At 32.5% G+C, this 22,540-nt stretch overlaps 1 protein-coding gene across 1 annotated transcript in view; it reads left to right on the top strand.

Annotated features, from left to right (window-relative positions):
• LOC145246051 (atrial natriuretic peptide receptor 3-like) overlaps positions 1–22,540 on the top strand; it is a 598,398-nt gene that overhangs the window by 375,350 nt on the left and 200,508 nt on the right. Inside the window, exon 2 of the mRNA XM_080107894.1 lies at positions 18,541–19,027. Within this exon, the coding sequence (XP_079964020.1) occupies positions 18,541–19,027 (487 nt within the window). The remainder of the gene's footprint in view (positions 1–18,540; positions 19,028–22,540) is intronic.

Here is a 22,540-nt window from a genome sequence, read left to right as displayed (position 1 = left end):
CCCATGGTGTGCCCTTTAGTACCTCTTTAAATGTGTTAAAGAAAATCATGCTAGTGAGCATTTACTAAGTTCTAATATCTACGGTGAATTGTATTTAAATATCTGAGGACACATATCTTAGAGCCACGTTTATTTTTATTTTTGCGTAAAACGAACTAAATATTACACATATTTTAAAATTATCAGTTGCTTATTATAAGCGTAATCCTATCCATATAAATACTAACCCTGCTCTAAGCCTGCCACATCACCGCAATGTAATGTCCCATGTCTGTTTTCCGAGTACGTTAATAGAATGTGCTCTGAACTGCTTGTACACGCCCGACGTGTATACAACCGGCAAATCCGCATAGCAACAAAATCTACACTGAATGGATAATCTTTTGCTGCTAGGCGGATTTGCCGGGTGTATCCATCCAGTGTAGATGTTCCAAGATGCTAGAAGCTATCTACTTTAACAGTTTCCTGTTTCCCTGACTGTAGAAGCATGTAAATTTTTAACTGTAATATGAATAACCTTTCGCTCATAAGTTAACATGGTCCCCAATAGACATCATCACAAATAGTATTCAATTATGTCCTAGTTACAATGTCCCGTTTGAAATGAAACGTAATGTGTGAGTTTGTATACTGGCAGGCCGATCGTAAAATAAGCATACATATATTTTAATTCATGCAGATTTCATATTAATTTACAGCCAATTCTTTATTGATTATTGTTCAATATCTCTGACATAAAATTAACTCTGAGTTTCTTAATCATAGTTTTCGAAACAGCTGAGCCTATTTTTCGAATTTCACATAAAGCTAATTTATCTGGCAGTGTCCTTATGTTTTGTACAAAAATTAACCCGAAAAGTATCGAAAATCGCCATAACTTCGATCTAAAAAAAGATACTCTTTCTCTTTATAGATAAAAATAATTTTTACAGGGAAATATTTTACGTGATACCGGCAAAAGAAAAATTCATCAAATAATTCATTTAAGCAGCATGAAAAAGTAGAAAAGTTAGTGTTTTTTTTTTTTTTTACTTTTTAAAATGTAAACACCCATTATTCTTTAACATTTTTTCCTTGAAAGATAAATAGCTGCATTTTATATGAAAATAATAATATAAAACGTTTTTAGCATTTTTAATATTTAAAATTTTCAAAAAATAACCCTATTCACCGCTAATTTCGTTTCAGTGGATAAAAACTTTAAATATTTTAAGACTTTTGAACCAATTTTGTTTTTTGTTTAAATATTTAGGCAGATTAGCTATGAGAATATTAGAAAATATAATTACCTGCATTTCAAATAATTACTTTTATCTCACTGTATAGAATTCTCATGGCGAAATTCTAAAAATCAAAATTAAATGATAGTTGAGAAGAAACTACGGCAGCTAAGTTTATTTAGTCCTGGTAATTTACATGTATTTTAACCTTTGTTTTGACGAGTTTAATTTCTTCATGAGCGATATATATTTGTGTATGTGTTTTTTTGTTTTTTTACGTAACCCCTAAAATAAAGCAGCGATGAGGCTGGCCAGTACTAGAGGGGTGTCTTTTGGGAATGCTAGCGCCGTATAGGTTGGGGACAACTCCTGCATCCAGTATCACGCTTCATCGTCTTGACAATGTCTTGCCATCAGGATCAAGTGTTTCTGGACGAGTGTGGTAAATGCAAAAGTCCTCCACTCATTAAACTACGCCAAGCGCAAGTTTCAGTAAAATGAAAAGGGGAGATAAAACCTATGCGTGGGCTTGATGTTTTATCATAGGTGAGGAAATACCACGTAATAAATTACCGTTATTTATCAATTTTTTCTTTTCTTAGTATCGCTCCTTTAAGGAATTTACTATTTAATTGTATATTAGTAATTCAAATATTGCTAAAAGAAAAATTTTTCCAAGATTTCCAAGTAGTATTTTGATAAAAATAATTTCATTTTATTTTTTGCTAATATAAAATATAATGGACATATTCAACGGATTTAAGTTTAAAACAAGAGATGAAAAAGTAAACACATTACAAAATTCGGATTTTACAATCTTAAAATATGATACGTGTGCTGTTTATTTTTATATTATTTTTTTATCTATAATCCTCACCCTTCTAACAATGCAAAATACTTGCAGTCTCAGCTGATTATTTTAAGCATATTTGTAACCACGCCAAAAGAGGGAATTGTAGGCAAATATAAATACCGATTATAAACAAATGTATTATTATAGTTAATTCTTCATTTAATAATCGGTGAAAAATATTGCATTGATTAGATAATATACTTGATTTTCTTTGTAGATTCTTAAAGGGACTCAGTCAAAGCATACTTATCTCCTCCTTCAGTTTTGGCCGTGTGTAGATTTATTATTTGGAGATATAGGTTAGTTGTAGAGCAGTCGACAACAGATCGAACGATCTCCTGTTGAAACTCGTTTGTACCTCACCAGTTTATTTAAAGTTTCTTTTCTTAAGTTCAGTAAAAGGATAGTTATAATTTGAAATAACCGTAAATCATCTTTTCGTTTGCATGTTTTAAAGCTAAACATTTATCAGAATTGGCTTTTCCAGGGCATTCATCAAGCCTAAATATCAGCTAATGTGATATTAACAGAGGAAAAGTAAACTACATTAGCAGAACTATTATTTTTTTCGAATTAGCCCACCGGGCACATTATTTCCCGTTATATATATTTGATAGAGCATTTATTTAATAATACATACGCAATTTTCTTAAATTAAAATAGCGTGTTTAAGCGTGTTGTACGACCGGAAAACTCTCGGCTGCAAGTTAGTATATTTTCAAATTAAAAAAAAAAACTGACTTGAGTATCACCCGCTTGAATCGAAACCAGAACGCATAGCACCTCAACCTTAGTCGTTATTTATCTCCCCAACGTCGTTACTGATAGATGAATGTGAAAGATTTAAAATTAATGAACTTTTAATTATGAATATTTTATTTTTACACATGCACGAAGGTAAGAACAATGGTAATGTTTTCAACTTAGGCTGTCAATGTTAACTATTCTGTTTATAATTTTGACCGTTTAGTTTGATTTTTGCCGGCTAAACCCCAAATCGAAATCGTAGATGAAATTGTTCGGTTTTTCCGCACACACACCAACTAGGGGATGGATGGAATGTTTGAGATGAGTTTTATTCACTGAAGACTATCATCCTCCTCTTATAGTTTCACGACGTTTCGGCCAACTATTCGTCTGGCCTTCATCAGGTGGTTACCGGGACGAGATAGGAATTTCGAATCTCCTAACTGCATCCTCATCAATTATGATATTCAGAGATCCTATCCCGTCGCGCTAATCACTTGAGGAAGAGTTGTTCAAAACGTCGCGAAACCACTTAAATATGAGGATAATACTCCCCAGTAAATAAATTAACGTGTATGTCAGCTAGAACGTATACATATTAAATTCAATTATGCAGAATGTACGAAACGTGCGTGAATAGAATTCGGCATAAGAGTTAAATAGAACCAATCGTCAGATAGATAATTAATGTAAGATTTTTTTAAAAAAGGAATGCAAATTTTTTAATATATTATATATGCACACACAAAATAGAAATGACGGAGAAGTGTTAATATAGCTGGAAGGGGGGGCACCTGACACATTTCCGTCTTGGAAATCTAATTTCTAAATCGGAATGGAAACACTCATACGTGACAGTTTTCGATCTTCTGTTCATTTTAGGTTCAACTTAAATAACCTTTGTCGTTTTGAACAAGTCATATCTAAATTTAACCGCTTCTGCGTCTCACAATGGTCTTTGCTATTTCCAGTATTTACTGTACTCAAACCTGTTATTCTATTGAATGTCAAGTGCTTCCACTATCGGCGCTCCCTTGCGATAAGCGGTGGCGTTATTGCAATTGAAATGTTAGCCATTGTTTATAAACGCCGCTAAAAATATTAGTTGGCCAAGTCGATCCTGATTCGCTCGTTGCGTTCGTGTTCGGTACAAGTATACAAGCGGTCAACTTGTTTGCGTGTCCGTCATGCTCTTGACGTGTCAGATTCTTGTGTTCCTGATATTACCAGAAAGGATATTGATGAAACGCGTATACACTTGCAATGCCATAAATAGTTATCAAGTTGCAACTAATTTTATTTAATTAGTATTTTAATATAACTTCATAGTAATTATTAATATTGCCGGCAAAAAAAAATTAAAAGAAAAGTTGGAAAATTTAGTTTTAAAAATATAAAAAGTATTAATTTTGATTTATGCCCCAGTTTGAAATGTATTCCCGTTGTAAATGTTAATATTGTGGTTTATTTACTTAACCGTTACAATTAAGTAAAAAGAAAAAAAAAGAAAAAGATCGACGGTAGCTATTTTTAGTTCAATAATATATCTACTTAAATATACTTGTCTGTCCGAGGAAAGATCTCTACCCACTATTCTGTCAGTTCTTGGTTTACACTATTAAAACTTGAGATCTAAGGAATCTACAGTTATGGGACAGATTTGATTTTTAGTCAGTAAAATTGGTTGCTAAAATGAGCAAAGTTAAAAAAAATGTCCCCAAGTCAACTGAATATTTTGATGTACGTATCTGCAAATATATATTTATACCTTTTACGTTAGTTTCTTAGGATTTGCTATGCGTTAAGGTATAGCAACTTTGGTAACGGTCCCATAGTGTCAAAAATAAGACCTCTATCCCATCGCCGCATTCCTGCTTCTGTGGTTTTCAATCGTTTTCATAGAATACCCCCCCTGAACTCGTCACTTTTGTGCCCCCTCGACGTAAATATCTCTGAGAAACCGCTTAGCAACAAAATCTCAGCCCTTTGAATACCAGAAATATTTATGCTCTTCGAGTTCCTTCCCTCGAACAGCAAGACATTTGAATCCCTTTCTTGCTACATGCCCCCCCCTCACTGTATTTATATGTAGAAGATTAAATGCAACGTAAATCAGCATCTTTCCTATGCATGGGCTCTCAAATATTAGCCATTTACACCCAACTGCTGATATGCCTTGATAGGGGTGAAAGTTAGTTTTAAAAAAGGGGGGGTAAGACTGGAGAGCTGTTTTACTTTTATTATATAGCTAATAGTAACCAAGTCATTTTTTTATCATGAATATATATTTAGTACAATAGTCTTGTCTTGAGAATAATACATAAGAAATTAGCATGAATTAAAATATCATATTTAAGCGTATTTTACGAACCGGAAACGCCGGCCGGCTGAAACTGACTTTTTTTTTAACAGCCACTTCCAAAATAATCCGTCAATTCTTAATCTGCAGATCAAAACTTGACATATAGTGAATCGGGATATGTGGAAGAAATTCTCTTTGCTGCAAAAAGGTTTAATTTTGAACCTGATAGGCGCAAGTCGTATAAAATGCTTATCTATGCATGTGTAAATGTTAATATCAATTTATTTTTAAAGTTCGGATATCCAACTGTAGGTGGCTTAGATAATGACTAAGGCTGGTGAGCTACGTGTTTGGTTTATATCCCAGCTGATGACACCCAGTTATTTATTTTTACTTTGAACATTAATATATATTGGGTACGATACGATATATAATAAACGATAGAGTATTGCTTTTATAATAATAAATATGAAATCTTCATGAATTAAAATATCATTTAAGCGTATTTCACGACCGTGCGATGACGGGTGACCTGCTAGAATAAGCATAATCGAAAGGGATGCGGATACAGATATTCAGTTCTATACGAAGAATTTTAATAGCTATGTTCCTCAAAAACTATTAAAATATCTAGTACATATGCAGAGTAGGGATCGTGTTATTGTATTTCGAGAATCTTAAACCGCTTGAAGGTACCGCAAAACTAGTTGGTACCAACAACGACCACTATTAAAAACGAATTCAAACAGTCAGAAATTAAGGAAAAATCAATTTAAAGCGAAACTAGTTTGCGTATAGTTATTTTAATTACAAAGGTTACTAGTGCAATTTACGAACTGTGTTGAAAATAGTATTTATAAATATATACTTTCACGCTTTGGTATTTAACCTAGCAATTAAGATTATATATATAGTACACATTGTCGGGCGCTACGATTTCGTTACCTAACCGTTTAGACATTAGCTTCCAGTGTACGTAAACCTACCGGAATATACCGATGCTAACGCAGTCCCTATTCTGTATAAATAAGTGGCTTCAATTTCGTCAAAATATAGAATATTTTAAACTAAATGTTAGAGTGAGTAAGCAAAGCAAAATACATACCTTTAACTAAGGCTAATTCGTCTATATTACTGTCAACCTCTATTACGTAAATACTGATAAAATACAAAGAATAAAGCAAGACGATTTCCAATTAAAAATTCTGTTGGAATTGCTTTAACTTAATTTCTTAAGTTTTTTTTTTTTTTTTTTTTTTTTTTAATAATTCTAATGCAAGTGTAAGTGCTTGCAAAAAGATTGGGCGACTGACAATCACAACGAAGAAACCCGACTATATAAATTACCTATTTGAAGATACTATGACAATATAAGATATATAAATTTGTATATATTTCGTGTTTTTCGGTAATAAATACAGGGTGCCCCCCCCCCAAAAAAAAACAAAAGTTAAACAGAGGCCATCTAGAAGATATGCTTTAGAATGGAGAAAAAAAAGCCAAAGGCCCTAATGTTTTGATGTGATATTTTGAATATAATAAACTAGTTATGACCAAAGTTTAATTTCATTCGGACAAAACACTAAGAAACGGGGCCTAATTAGAGTTGGGCCCGTTTTTTCTGGGGTCACCCTGTATATGCATACAAAAATAGGTTTCCGGGTTTTGACATATATAGCGTAATTCTAATACCATATCCATAATTTTGGAAAAGTTCAATTTTACATGTTATAGAACTAAGTACTTAAAGCGGCCGATGTTTACACCTCGGCGTAAACTAGTATGTACGCACATTTTCTGCGCATACACTATCCTAAATAAAAGTAAATTATATTTTGGACTAAGTAGGAAACTGTCTGAATTTATTCGAAATACACTTTCTGGGAGCCACCTACATCCTTAAACAACCGTGTTTCTGTTCAATAAACCAGTGGAGCCCAGTTCATCACGGATCGGTCTCACTGCGCACTTGTGTTGCGTGCTCATGTTTTCATCGTCTCTCTCCACTCGTATACAAACATTACCGAACACACAGCCACACGAATGGGCTCATTATGGTCTGTATAAACTTCATTCATTGAATTATTTTCAACTAGCATTTCAGCCCGGCGTTGCCCGGGTGTTTGGAGGTGTATGTTGAGCAAAAAAAAAAAAATAGCGGTCAATTTTTTTAAAAATTTGACCCCTATTATGACCCCTTAACATTTATAGTTTCGGGCTCAAATCACTTTATTAAGTTAGATCCAGGTTCAAGGAACCTATATATAAAATTTCAAGTGTCTAGACCAAAAATTGTTGGAGGAGTTTGGTAGAGTTCTTAAAGGTCAAATCGTTGAAATTTGACCCCTTAACAGCCAAATTTCTGGCTGACACCCGTCACATCAATTTTCCCAAATCTCAGTACCCGGTATTTCAAATTTTGAGTCTATAAACTAAAAATTGACAGAGTTATTGCGTAGGGAAATGTACACAGACACACAGACAGACACAGACACGTTCACTTTTATAGATATATAGATTGAGCCCACTTAATATTTCTAATTCGAAATGAAATGAACATTGACTCTAAACAACTTTTAATGAATTATAATTTATATAAATGAGCAGACGCTGTGATTGTGATCCTCCTGACTCCTTTAATGCACGGCTCTTAAACTATTGATTCCGACTTTAAGTCGCAGCTAATAAATTACTACTTTTACAAGAATTGTAACACTACTAACGAATATTGTTTCTATTGCTATAAACTTCCATTTTAAACATACGAAGTATGTTTTTTTGCTTTTTATTTTGTTTATCGTGTAACATGTCTTTCGTTTTACTCGCATTTGATTATACACCATGCAAAGCATTTTCACTAAATGGCTGTTTCCGGCTCATCCTAAATATATTTCTACCATTACAAAACGCCATGAACTAATAACCCTAAATAGTCAAGTCGGTATTCAATTTTGTGATGGTCATATTTCCAAATTAATCATTGTCTTTTGCTTTCGTTAATTTATAAATTGGTCTCGATTAGGTGTGTATTATTTTTAAACCTTTTAAGCATTAATTTCGAGTATTTTCATATAAATAAATTGTCACTAGTAATCCTATTTTTATATCGCCATTAGATCGAAATAGCTTACAAATCATGCAATTCATAAACATATTTCCATCATATTCTCAGGAGTTATTTTCCTAACGTTCCGAATAATTTAATTTCCGACCTTTTAGATTTAACTTTTCAAATACCAAACTATGCATGGAATTTCGAGGGAAAACCTTTATTTAATCAGCGAGGATAGCATGCTTTTGTTCCGTCAGCCATTACCGGAAAAATGTCTTAGGTGATTAGCAATTGTATTTTCGGCATCATCCCAACCGAGAATTGAACTGACCATATCTATGCTATTTTTAACTGAATTTAACGTAATATTTGTTCATATCGCCAGGGGCCACTTAAGGATAAAAGGAGCATTCCGAATAATGCAAATGATCTGAATTATCCACCCCTTTTCAAAAATGTAAAACACAAATTTGTTTTTAGGATTACACAGCGTCTAGCTTAGATGTTATTCTTACAATGTTCGATCGATATTACCTTTGCCCTTCTTTAGCTGTGTCTTGCCGAACTCTGAAACTTGTAGATAATCTCGACGAAAACCCATTATTTAGTCCATAGGTGTATATTATTCCGTTTTTTTTTAACTGATTCTGTAGAAAACGAATTCCAGTATCGCCTATACTGTTGCTTAATCTACAAGGTCTAGAAGATTGCCACTTAGAACTAACAACTTATTTGCGAAACGGTGCTTTGTGAATGAGCTTTAAATACGTCCAGCGGTGAATGCACCAATTTGTTACGTACACTTTCGAGTTGGTCCAGGATTGGAATGATAATTCCTTTTAAAGAATATGGTGCTACTACATCGGGCTGCCCTATTGATCAGCTGAACACAAATGCACCAAACATTGATGTTGTTTTTTAATACCTTTTCTTTGCCAAACTCAATTATATTCTGCCAAATGAAAACCAGACAATTTCTACAAAACAATAAATCCAAACTCAATCGATAATTATTTAAGGCATAAGTAATTCTCAAAATTACTGGATTCGAACAACTAAAATGATTGATATACCTTACAACGAAAATATAAAACCAACATTTCGAAACGGATGACGGTAATAGAATCTTTGTGAAAATGAAATCCAAGATGAGAATAGCATACTCATAATCTAAATACAAAATCATCAATTTTTATACCAAAAATCCCGAAAAAAATTGTAATGACAACTTAAATGAGTTTCTATTAAAAAAACAAAATGCTTCCGAATTCTCTGTCACCGAATTCGTGATTCTTTCTATTATTAGAATATACAAATAGTCAAGTGTTTCAAGAAATTTGAAATACATTATGAATTTTCGAAGTATATTTGAGAAGGTTCTTGGTTTCGATCTCAATAAACAGTTAATGAAGTGTTCATATCACAAAAGGTTAAAAGCAATAACAATTTCTCTTAATGTTATTAAAACGCAAACTGGACTTAAAATACTACCTAGTTAAAATAATACAGTTGTCTACAAACTTAAAAATTAATACATAGGCAATTTGAACCGGGTGAACAAATTTGATTTGTTGGAGCCGGTAAAAATAGCTACAAAGAGTTAAACAATTTTAAAGGTTGCCTTAGACAGCCGTAAGCTAACTTGATCTTCTAAGTATGCGCAAATGCATACAGTCTGGTTTTCAAATATTTATCTGACTAACTCTAACGCTCAAGCAAAAATGATAAATGCTTTGATTTGGCTGAAGCTGATGCCACCTAAGTTACATTTAATTCTCCCTTGCATTCTTACTGCTGCTTTCATATCGCTTTTTATCCTCTCTAATATATATATATATATATATATATCATTCCTGTTCTTTTTCACTAAACGAATATGATCGAAGAAATTTACTGAAATACTTGGTCTATTTTAATAATGCATACCCTTAATTCTACCAGCATGTGGCTTATCTACTATTCCAAAAACTATTACAGTTTGAAGTTAATATTTTATATTTCCACCCTTATGTGCGTCTGTTAGTGTAAAAAAAAATCAATCCTGTGTTTATTCAACCTGTAAAATGCCAACAAAAAATGTAGAAAAGAAAAGACCAGCATAATTTTGTAGGTCGCTCATTGCTAATCGTATATGATTAATTTGCGGATGTATACGATTCTTAACTGTTAAATGTGACGATTTCTTAAGTAGGGGTTGAGTGAAGTTTTTTGTTGGACAGCTTAGAACGAGAGCGAACTGTGGAAAATGATATCGAATGCACATGGGTTTGTTGCGAGTGAAAAGAAAAGCAAAACACTTTGGTGCATTGTACAAGGGGATGAGAACATTTTTTTTTTCGGACACTTTAGTATTCCACTTTGCGTGTAGCATAGTGGCGAAATTCCTTCAATGGAATAGCATAAACATATAAAGATATTACTTGCAATAAAAATGGAATAACATCTATTAGGTAAGGAAAAATATTTAATTTTCATTATTTTACAAAACACACGCGACATTATTTTCTGACATCGTTGAAAAACTGTTAATAGTCCGTAATATCAAATTTCTTAATAAATTTATAAATCTCTCTTCATAATAATCAAACATATGCACAGTAAAATCTCAACGTGTCTCTATTAGTTGATTTTGGCATCTAGTATTCGTTCACATAGTTGAGCCGCTTTCGTTATTTTAGGCCCATCATCGGCAAGTTGCGCAAGCATTCCCCAAACAGTTTCCATTAAATTTAGATCTGGGCTTTTTGCAGGCCGTTTACAAGTAGTCATATTCACTTTAGCCATCCACTCTTTCACGAGTTTTGACACATGGATGCTGCAATTGCCTTGATGTAGAACGAAATCACTCCCCATCTCTATCCTTGGTAGAGCTTACTCGTCTAGTAACTGTTTGTAGCTTTCGCTATTCTGCCGTCCTTTCAACCAATCTAACCATATATTTCCATTAGCAATGATCATACCACACACCATAACTTCCCCCTCCCATCTGTTTGTTCAGTACAACAGCCTCACCCCTTCTCGACCTGATACATCACCCCTTCGGCCCATCAAACTTGAAACGCTTCTCATCAATAAATATAACCTTAAAGTCAACATGATTTAAGCACCTTTTAGCACTTGCTCCTTTGTGTTTATTTCTTAGTGTAATTCTCTTCTTAGCCTTTGCATACTTCAAACCAACTATATACAGCGTTCTTTGTATTGTTCAGACGTTTACATCCAATTCACATTTCTCCTTCACTTTTCTTGTAACCTTTTCCATGTCACAGTCCTTTTCATTCTCCTTTTAGTCCTCTTGCCAATTGATCTTTTCCGTCCTCTCCTTTTTCTGCTAGGAGTTTGTCTATTATTCGAACGGTTATTTCGACAGATTAAAATCCAATGTGATCCTTTTGATGCTGCGGCCATCCTACCTCTTCTTCCATGCCAAACAAACGACTTCTTTTGAATGCATTTTACCTCATTAAACTTAATTGTTTTGCCAGTAGAATAGAACAAATAATCGATTCTAATGACAACTAAGTGTACAAGCAGAAAACGTGTATACAGCAACATATACAATAACATAGCTCTTAATAAAATAGGATGTTTTGTCATATCCGAAAGTAGTGTCGCGCAAGTTTTCGCAAAAATCAGAAAAAAAACTAAAATTGACAAAGCTAAACTAAAAAAAAAAAATATTACACTAGTGGATTTTCACTCGCCACTAACGTACTTACAACCTCAAAATTTTTTGGCATTATTACCCACCTTGAGGTACTTTTTCAAAGTATCCGAAAAATATTGTCAGACTTCTATATCGACAAGGGGAAGCTTTGACACTGCCAGTTTTTATTTCCTTTACCATTTTATAGTTAGTCTAGAATTTTATATTGTAGATAGTATTATACCTAACAGATTAATTATTTTGGAACACTGCTGTTCAACGGAAGTAGGGGCGAAAATGTGGACAATATCAATTTCGTTTCGTGCTTAAGAGTTAGCTGGAGTTTATACGTTCTGCGAAAATCGGATGCATCCTTAATTTAGAAAATATTTGAAGGCATATACTAATGTGCCCAGCATTTGAAACGTAGGAAATATAATGTAGTTTTGTATTTTTGTTTTGTTATACATGATTGATCATTCGGCGTGGTTGTACTATTCTTTGCATCATTGATGTTAGTCTCATAACATTCGTTAAGATGGGATTAAATATAGCGCTCCCTTGGAAACGGAAGTTTTTTGAATTCGATAATATGCACTAGAAGATAGTCGGCAGTTACAGCACCAACATTGTGACAATAACGGTAAAGATAGAACCAATGGGTTGTAAAATACAAATATTACATACAGCCTAGTACCGTACTGGAATGACAATTTTAGGTAGGTGGAAGCGTCTTTCCCCCAAGGAGTAAGTTACGTAAAGTGTGAAATTCTCCAATCACGTATATATCCCCGTTGGGGGAGATAATGGCGTTAGGTTTTTATGCCTCTCGTGTAGTAAGGTCTCATTTTCCTACATACAGCGCCTGGTATTTCGAAATTGTAACACATCTGAAACAGACTGGAGTCAACATTGCTTGGCTTAGGTCATCTAACGATAAGCTGCGTATTAAAGTGATTAACACTGTGGCGAAATGTTAAGTAATTGCAAAATCTTTTTCTATGTAATAAAAGGCTAATCATTAAAAACTAAAAAGCTTACGTTATCAGAAGAAAATGATTGGCCTCTAATCTTTTAAGTAATTTTTTTCATAGCAGAAGAATTGCAGGATGATTTACGATGGCCTTATTAGTTCAGTTTTATAATGAATACGAGATAATTTAAAATGCTAGATTTAATGAACAAACTTTGACTAGCATGCAACCCGACATTCCTGGTTGTAAAATACGCTTAAATATATTTTGATTAATGCCGATTCTATATTTATGATTATACTAGGGAGAGGTACCCGGCGTTGCCCGGATGTTTGTAGGTGTGTGTGAAAAAAACCCCGAAATGTGAAAAAAAAAGGTGCCCGTGAAAAAAAACGAAGCCTTTACGATGCGCAGTTGGAAAATAGTAAAGGGTGGGGGAAAAAGCAGATGCGCGTTTTTGATTGACGTGACGGCGATAGATATTCAGCAGTTAGCATTTTGTGCGGGACAGTTTTTAATGAGGTCAATAAATCGGTTTGTTTGTTTATAAAAAAAAAAACACTCCCTGTTTATTAGGGGGAGCGTCTCGTCTCGAAATGAAAGCTACCGTCTGATATGACGAAGTAGTCGACATTGACCAAACGTTACTTAGCTCTCTAGAGATCACTGGCTTTCGACCAGTAATTAGTCGAGTTTCGCTTTTTGTTTATACCGAAAACCGAACGTAACGCGTTCCGATGCGGGGAAATGTGGAATAATTAACGTTTGAAAGTCAATAAAATTAAATAGACAGGCGAGCTCCGTCGATAACTCTGAGATATCACAATTTATAGATGATATAAAAAGTTTTCAGAAGTTGTGAAGCGAGCGAGCGCTCCTCTGAAAGAAGCCTTTTGTGGGCATCGAGGAAAAGCATACATGCATGCATACATTTTCGGTTTTATATATATAGATTATATTGGACCTTATGTATAGTAATGGTCTTTTTTTTTTTTTAAATGACGCGTGCGCCACCACCGAAAATCTAAACCAAAACGTTTACTTTACGATTTACTTTCTCTTTTTACATTAATGTCTGAGCTATGAATATATGTTTGCAAGGGTAATAACTAAAGCATGAGAGAATAGCTATCGTCGTTACGCATGCATATTCGTAATGCCGTCGTTTGACCTTTACCAGGCAAATTACATTTAATTTTCACTTCTGCGTCGATATTCCCCTGCAAAAACCGAAATATAAAGTTTCATATGAGTCCGCATGCCTTATATATTACATTTCATATCTGTAGATCAAAAACTAACAATATTATAGTAGGCAACATTTTTTAAACCCATATATGAATGCATAATATATATATATATATATATATATTTATATGAGAGAGAGAGAGAGCGGTTTGTGTTCACTATAAGCTTTTTACGCAAGTAAAAACATAGAATATCTGTATTAATATAATTACATACAATGTTTAACTAAAACTCCTTCTATAAGAAAACCGAAAACTAATAGGGAATTAAAATAAATGTTTAAAAGTATATGCAAATTAGCAAGCTTTTTTGCAGATAAATGCAATTCCACTATCCATATATAATACAGCTGTATTTTCTTTTTAAATGAATAAAGGGGTTTTAATATGAATTTCAATACGCTAAAAGAATTCATAGTATAGATGGAGGTGTTTCAAAAAAAATAATTGTCATAATCATAGAACCCGGTCATATTATAGTATGCGAAGGAGCACCGCAGTACTTATTAGTTTAAGATACTCTATCTCCTTTACGTATTATGTAGGCACAATTGGGGGAAAAAAGGAAACTGTCATGCTTACAGAAATTAGGAAATACTTAGACATAATTGAAGAAAACGTCGAAATAAATACATTACTACCTACGGGAGTTGGGTATAAATTACGACTAATTGAGGGAATGTATATTTTTACAGCATAACGTCAATCCCAGAATTAAAAAATGTTGGTGTGTTTTGCATTATCTATGTACAAATAAAAGCACACCACGTAAGAAACGTTGATTAACTTTCTTTTAGTGCGATAAAAGAAAGTTCGGAGTAACTTTTCAGGTGCGTCTGCTATTTTCAGCCAAGAAGAACCAATAATAACACTGAATAATTGAAATGATTGAGCCATTTAGGAAATTAGTCTGGCATGCTGATTTCGAACTTTAAGATATTTGCGATGTCGCTTAAAACATCTCTATAGCGATACGTTTCGTAAAGCAGACACTTCGCCATACAATTACATAAAAAGATTGTATTTTTTAAGACGGGACTTTCCCAGATTTAACGTACATGTTCTCAAAATATCATTTCACGCCGTATCAATATATCTGTTTATCTAAATGCATTTTATTTTCTTTGGTTTAATTGTATTTCAGTCGAGGTTTGCAGAAAACAAATTACTCCTTCTTTAGGTTAACATTTGATCTCCATATAAGATTTTTAGACATTGGAATATTCCGTTAAAGTTCCCTTTAGCTGTCAAACATTGAGATAAGCAAGGGTAAGAACATGGCATTTTTCTCATCTCACCAGATTCAAAGTGAAGAATTTATCTAGTCTGCCGGATTACTCAGCTTAGTATTCTTATCAAAGACAACATCACTCGAAGGTGCACATTCCTTGTATTAAGTGTTGAGTAGCGATACATATTGTTTTGGCTTTCGAATAATGATCTTGAATATTTCTTCTGGGAGCAAGTATCCTCATGCTTACAAAACTCGGGACGTAGATTTTAAATATAGTATAATCTTTAGTTATACATGTTCTGTTATAGATGAATAAATATGAACATACAGAAACTACATTAGTCAGTGTATTTGGATCAGTATATTTCATTTTGATCGATATGTGTAAATTGTCCGTGACATGGACGTGTGCTTGACATCCCAAACAAATACTATGTTACCACTTTAACAAAAATGGAGGGCTAAAGCACCACAAAAGCAGAGGAAACTATTATCACTCCAATATACAGCTCCTAAAAGAAAACATTGTTCCCGGGTTGCACCTAAAGAGCAAGACAATAACAAAAAAATCGCCCAATAATGCAGAGTATAAAGTGGACTTCGGATTTATTTTTAGCAGCCTTGTAATTATCGCCTCACTTATTTTCTCGTTATTGTTCTAGCATTCCACGAACGATGTTTCTGACGAAATTGAACATTGCTATCTGCCTAGTCGGAACCCATCCATGTAACATCGTTTGTAAGTTTTTGACCTTGATGTATTTTAGTTCCTTACTTAATACCTTGTCTGGGTCGATTTCTTAAAAATTAAAATAAACAGATGGTCGCTGAACTGCAACCGTTTTCTCAAAGAGAACTAAAGGAATCACGAGCATTGCTAATTCCCAACTCCATTCCATTATATTTCTTCTAAGCAAACACCCTGTTCCATTTTCAGCATTATTCCTGCTTATTAGATCTCGATCCCATAAATCAAACATAAAAAACGGAAATAGAACAACACTAACACTTAACCTCCTCTCTCTCACTCCCTGTCTCTGTATTTCTTTCTATCAGAAAGGTCTCTTAAACGTCTTACATACAGTGGCAGACATTAAATTCCAACGTAGAAATAAGTTTAAGGCTTCATAATAAAAACAAAGCTCCAAAAGGTAAGAACTTGGAATGCCACCAGTCTGGAATTTTTAAATACTAAAAACATTCCTGAGACTATAAGAACTGGTCACATATAGCCCATGACTGATAATAAAGGCCGCAAATTAGACTATACAAAGACTGAGATTGCTAGGTGATCACCCTTCTATCTTACCGCTTGACAAAAGTTGTAAAAAGTCACCGTTCATATAAACCCCTTTCTATAGAGCTCTGCGATTTACGGTACCCATTAGAGCCTAAATTATAAACGGGTGTTTTACACTCGAACTTAGACCTTCGACAAGTTATGAGTCTTGACTTTCGAAAATTTCCGTCCAATGTCTGTCAGTGTATGAATACACTAAATATGATTCTTTATCTGGCTTCTTTATCTGGCAAGTTGAACTATGGTTAATAGGGTATCTCGTAGCGAATCTGCTTACTGATTGAGAGATATAATGACCTTAAATGTAGACGTAGCTCCGATTCATGTCGTTTGCTAGCTAAGGAATTTTACGGTTTCTCAGCATAGAGTAATAGCCGCAGCCGTAGGGTATTTATGCTAGTGAGACTCATGTCGGTGTCGATCAGTGCTTAACATGCTGATACGAAAGAGGTTTATCATGGTTGATGCCGTTACAATATACAAAGTCTAGATTGTTTATGGACTCGATGGATATAGTGAGTGGGGATAATTCGTAAAGCAATTGGAGGGTTTGGGATAGTTAATCCGAAATAAAATGCCGTTGTTGATTCCAATATAGACAAAAATTGAGAATTGGCGCGTCTGTATCGATCCCTGACAGGATTTCCTTAATGTTCTGCGTTTGACAGTCTTTACCAACCTCATACAGAACACGTTCGTCGTTACCGATTGAAGAACTAAGAATCTCTACCCAAATACCGTACCGCGCTTAACACGTTGCCGCAAATCAGAGCCATTACTATGGCCGCAGAGAGACTCTGTTGAGATCTAGTAGAAGCTAATGCTTCGGATCTGCTTGAAGAGCGACCGGGATGGACGACAAGATTAGTCTGAAGTTAATCATCAGGTCAGTAATCTTAAATATACTATGTGGAAAATTTCCGCTCAATCAAGAGTTCTTTAGATGTAATCCAATATATAGTGCTGCAACAATGGTTATGTTGCGACCCTTCGCTGATCGAAATTGTTTACTTCCAAGGTCTCGTACTAGTTACAAAGAAAGGTGATCCGTTTCACTAAGGTCAGAACTTCACGATCCAAAACTGAACAGCAAAAATGATGCAAATATAATCAGTTGCTACTCAGGTGACACCTTAAGTAAACTCCTCTTACCAAGGAGTATTCGCTCTACAACAACAATTTGCTATAACTACATTGGGTAGATTTCTTTGTCTCAATGACTGCAGGCAACTCTCTTTCAGTAATTTCCAACAATTGAATATTCTGACATGGTGCTTAGTCAGAAAACTATAGATTAAGTATAGAAGGATCCTTAGGTGTTTGCGTTACAAAAATAATAGAAGGAAATTGTTTAGAAAACTGTTTTCAACTACATCATACTTCGGTGACGAGCATGGTCATAAAGTTTTCTCCTTATATCTGTTTTATAATTGTTTCAATTTTGTTTACTCTGTGCTCAGTTTCTCCAATTAATCTTAATTCAAACATGATTTGTTATATTTGGATTCTTCGGGATGCTGTTCTAATCCTGAATGTTATTTTTACAACGGTTCGCTCGATGTAACCTCTGATCTGCTTTAACAGATCTTATTGGGCTCAGAAATCTGCACGTCCTTTTCAATCGGAGCATTTTTTAAATTTTATCCACGGTGGTAGCATGCTCTTGTTCAGTTAGATATGACAGTAGTCCAACATGTATCGCAATTCTATTTGAATGTCGCCCTTGATTATGATGTAACTTTCAGAAGAATGTAAATTTAAACTAAAACACCAAGTGCTTTATACATTACGCCACATGCATTTCGGAAAATCACCAGAAAAATTCCTGACATCTAGATACACACTAAGGTCGGAGGTTATATCGACAGACCCATTGTAAAAAAAAAGACAGAAAATGTGTTCCCAAGATTCCAAATAACACGTAGTCTTATACTCAAAAACCTGACTGTTTGTTTTCTTCTTCAGGTCAGATATGCTGATTCGAAGTGTTCAATCACTGATTCAATCAATGAGGCCATCCAGTTTTATGTGCAGAGACAACTTGACGTTTTCTTTGGTCCTTGTTGCGACTATGCAGCGGCTCCAGTTGCAAGACAAGTAAAATTCTGGAACACACCGATGCTCACAGCAGGGGCCATGGCCGCTGATTACGCGAACAACAAACTGACCGAATATCCTCTCCTCACCAGAGTCGGTCCAAATTTCACCTCTCTTGTCCAGTTTATCTCATCGATTCTCTATCGCTTTAACTGGAACATAGTTAAACTGGTCTATAATCCTTCGGGACAGAAAAACATCGTGGAAAAATTCTGCCATATTGCCGTCGATGGCATACACCACGGATTGAAAGATAACAGCAAAGGAAATAACTTCAGGGTACCCTACTTCAAATTCGACCTTACAGAGGAGCTACTAAGGAGCATGAATGTTGAATTCGGCGTTGATGTTTCAGGTAAGTTCTTTTAAAATTATTACATCATTTATTTAACTGTATATTGTATTATTTTATGTTTTTTTCCACTGTGTATAATCGATTTGATCTAATTACTTATATTTTTATTCGAGTTGGACATGTTAGTATTTGGAAGAGGTTGATTATCGGTACTATTGCAAGAGTAACATATTACACCATGTTTTCCTTGCATGTGATAAATCTCGTATCCTCTACATTGTCATGTAATTTTTCTAAATGTTTTCTTTTTTTTTTTTTTTTTTTAGTGTTCCCCTTCTCACATTTTGCCATACAAACATTTAATATCTATTTGGAATCTAGGAGACATTCTCACCTACGCTTCTCAAAAATTGGTGATGAAATATTCACGTCGCAGTCCGTGGCCATCTTGTGGAAAATTATTGTGCATTTTGGTTTTGGAGTCTGGGAGTTTTATCATGGCTAACACAAACAAGTACTCTTTATATAATAGATAGCAAAACCTAGTATTTTATAATATACTAATCTCTTGAACAAACTAAGTCCATTTTACGTCACTGAAACAATTACAACAGACCAAACATCTTAATTAACCTAATACTTACATTAACATATATTGTACCAAGTTACATTCAATATTTTACAAAAATTAGTTTATTTTTACTCCAGACTATGTTCATTTATAATCCATAATCACTTATTAATATCGTTTCTGTTTTTTTTTTTTCTTAAGAGCATACTCAATTAAATAACTATTCGCTGACATTAATCTTTTCCGTCCAATTAACTTTCGCAGTGCGGGTAGTGTGCAAACTTCTAACAAATACAATAATTTTTCTTCTACAAAAACATTAGTTTTAGCATTCCAATGCGCTGACTACGGGGCAGATTTACACCCATCGGAAAGAGCTGAGACAACATGGACATGTCAGTCAATTCTATAATTAACAAAATAAATAGGGTCTGCGGAACAGGAAATAAATTGCCCTTGATGTTGCACCGATTTTATACACTCTTGAACTATTTTGATATTGGAATCTGTACTAAAATTATCTCATAAACACCATCGTAAATACACTAAATCGAAATATGTTGTACATTTTCTCTTTTTAAAATTATATAGACGCTTCATTGTGAGTAATTCCTTATAGACTCCGAAACGGCTGAATAGATTATCGTAAAAATTGACAGAACTTCAGTGAATATGCCTGAGAGTGATCTTAGTCAAGTTTTGTCTCAAAACACCGCGATAATTACCGATAAACGAAACCGTTATTTTAATTTATCTCTCCTCGGCAAAGCAATTTTTTCCTCGGCGTCGCTTAGAAACCATGATATAAGAGCGGGCCCTGTGGGTAAGTTGATAGCGTATATATTTTTATCATTTTATTTATTTGTTTATTTTCCGTGGCGTGGTCTCTAGGTCAAAATCACGCACATGAATAGCTTCAGTTATTTTTTCCATTATCTGGAAGAAGTTTATATAAAGTAATTTTATGAAAGAAAGAGTTTCTCTAGAGTGCAATGTAGAGTAACATGTTGGATTAAGTTACTGCACGAATGGATGTGAAACATCTTCCCAAGTAATTTCACGAATATTCAGGAAAATAAAAATATAGAAGTGTGAAATATTCGTTGATCATTATTCGAATCCGGACAACATTGAGTCTCCCTGCTAGTTTATCTATGACATTATAAATTAGGTGTCTCTATTTAACCAAAATAATCTACTACCTTTCAATCGCAATAAAAGTAAATGTAACTAGATGTAGACCAAATCACGTGTAATTGAAAATAGAAGTTGCATTCATAAAAGGAAATATATTATGTAGTATATATTATATAGGATATATTATATGGTATATATTATATAATAGATATATATAGTGGATCTATAGTATATATAAATATATAGTGGATCTATAGTAGATATATATATATATAGTGGATCTATAGTAGATATATATATATATATATAGTGGATCTATAGTAGATATATATATATATAGTGGATCTATAGTAGATATATATATATATATATATATATATATATAGTGGATCTATAGTAGATATATATATATATATATATATATATATATAGTGGATCTATAGTAGATAGATATATATATAGTGGATCTATAGTAGATAGATATATATATAGTGGATCTATAGTAGATAGATATATATATAGTGGATCTATAGTAGATATATATATATAGTGGATCTATAGTAGATATATATATATATATATATATATATATAGTGGATCTATAGTAGATATATAAAGTGGATCTATAGTAGATATATATATATATATAGTGGATCTATAGTAGATATATATATATAGTGGATCTATAGTAGATATATATATATAGTGGATCTATAGTAGATATGTATATATATATATAGTGGATCTATAGTAGATATATAGTAAGTATATATAGTGGATCTATAGTAGATATATAGTAGGTATATATAGTGTAGTGTATGGTAGGTGTATGTAGCTGTATATAGTGTATATATATATAGTATATACAGTGTTTATGTATAGTAGATATATATTTATATATTATATATAATGTGTATATATATAGTGTATATATATATAGTTTATATATAGTTTATATATAGTTTATATATAGTATATATATAGTATATATATAGTATATATAGTTTATATATAGTATATATAGTTTATATATAGTATATATAGTTTTTATATAGTATATATAGTTTTTATATAGTATATATAGTTTTTATATAGTATATATAGTTTTTATATAGTATATATAGTTTTTATATAGTATATATAGTTTTTATATAGTATATATAGTTTTTATATAGTATATATAGTTTTTATATAGTATATATAGTTTTTATATAGTATATATAGTTTATATATAGTTTATATATAGTATATATAGTTTATATATAGTATATATAGTTTATATATAGTATATATAGTTTATATAATTTATATATAGTATATATAATTTATATATAGTATATATAATTTATATATAGTATATATAATTTATATATAGTATATATAATTTATATATAGTATATATAATTTATATATAGTATATATAATTTATATATAGTATATATAATTTATATATAGTATATATAATTTATATATAGTATATATAATTTATATATAGTATATATAATTTATATATAGTATATATAATTTATATATAGTATATATAATTTATATATAGTATATATAATTTATATATGGTATATATAATTTATATATGGTATATATAATTTATATATAGTATATATAATTTATATATAGTATATATAATTTATATATAGTATATATAATTTATATATAGTATATATAATTTATATATAGTATATATAATTTATATATAGTTTATATATAGTATATATAATTTATATATAGTTTATATATAGTATATATAGTTTATATATAGTTTATATATAGTTTATATAGTTTATATATAGTATATATATAGTATATATAGTTTATATATAGTATATATAGTTTATATATAGTATATA

Source organism: Euprymna scolopes, chromosome 23 (genome assembly GCF_053919585.1).
Source record: "Euprymna scolopes isolate OS-2025 chromosome 23, ASM5391958v1, whole genome shotgun sequence".
Lineage (NCBI taxonomy): Eukaryota > Metazoa > Mollusca > Cephalopoda > Sepiida > Sepiolidae > Euprymna > Euprymna scolopes.
Note: the sequence above shows the minus strand (reverse complement) of the source record. Positions and strands in the feature narration are given on the sequence as shown.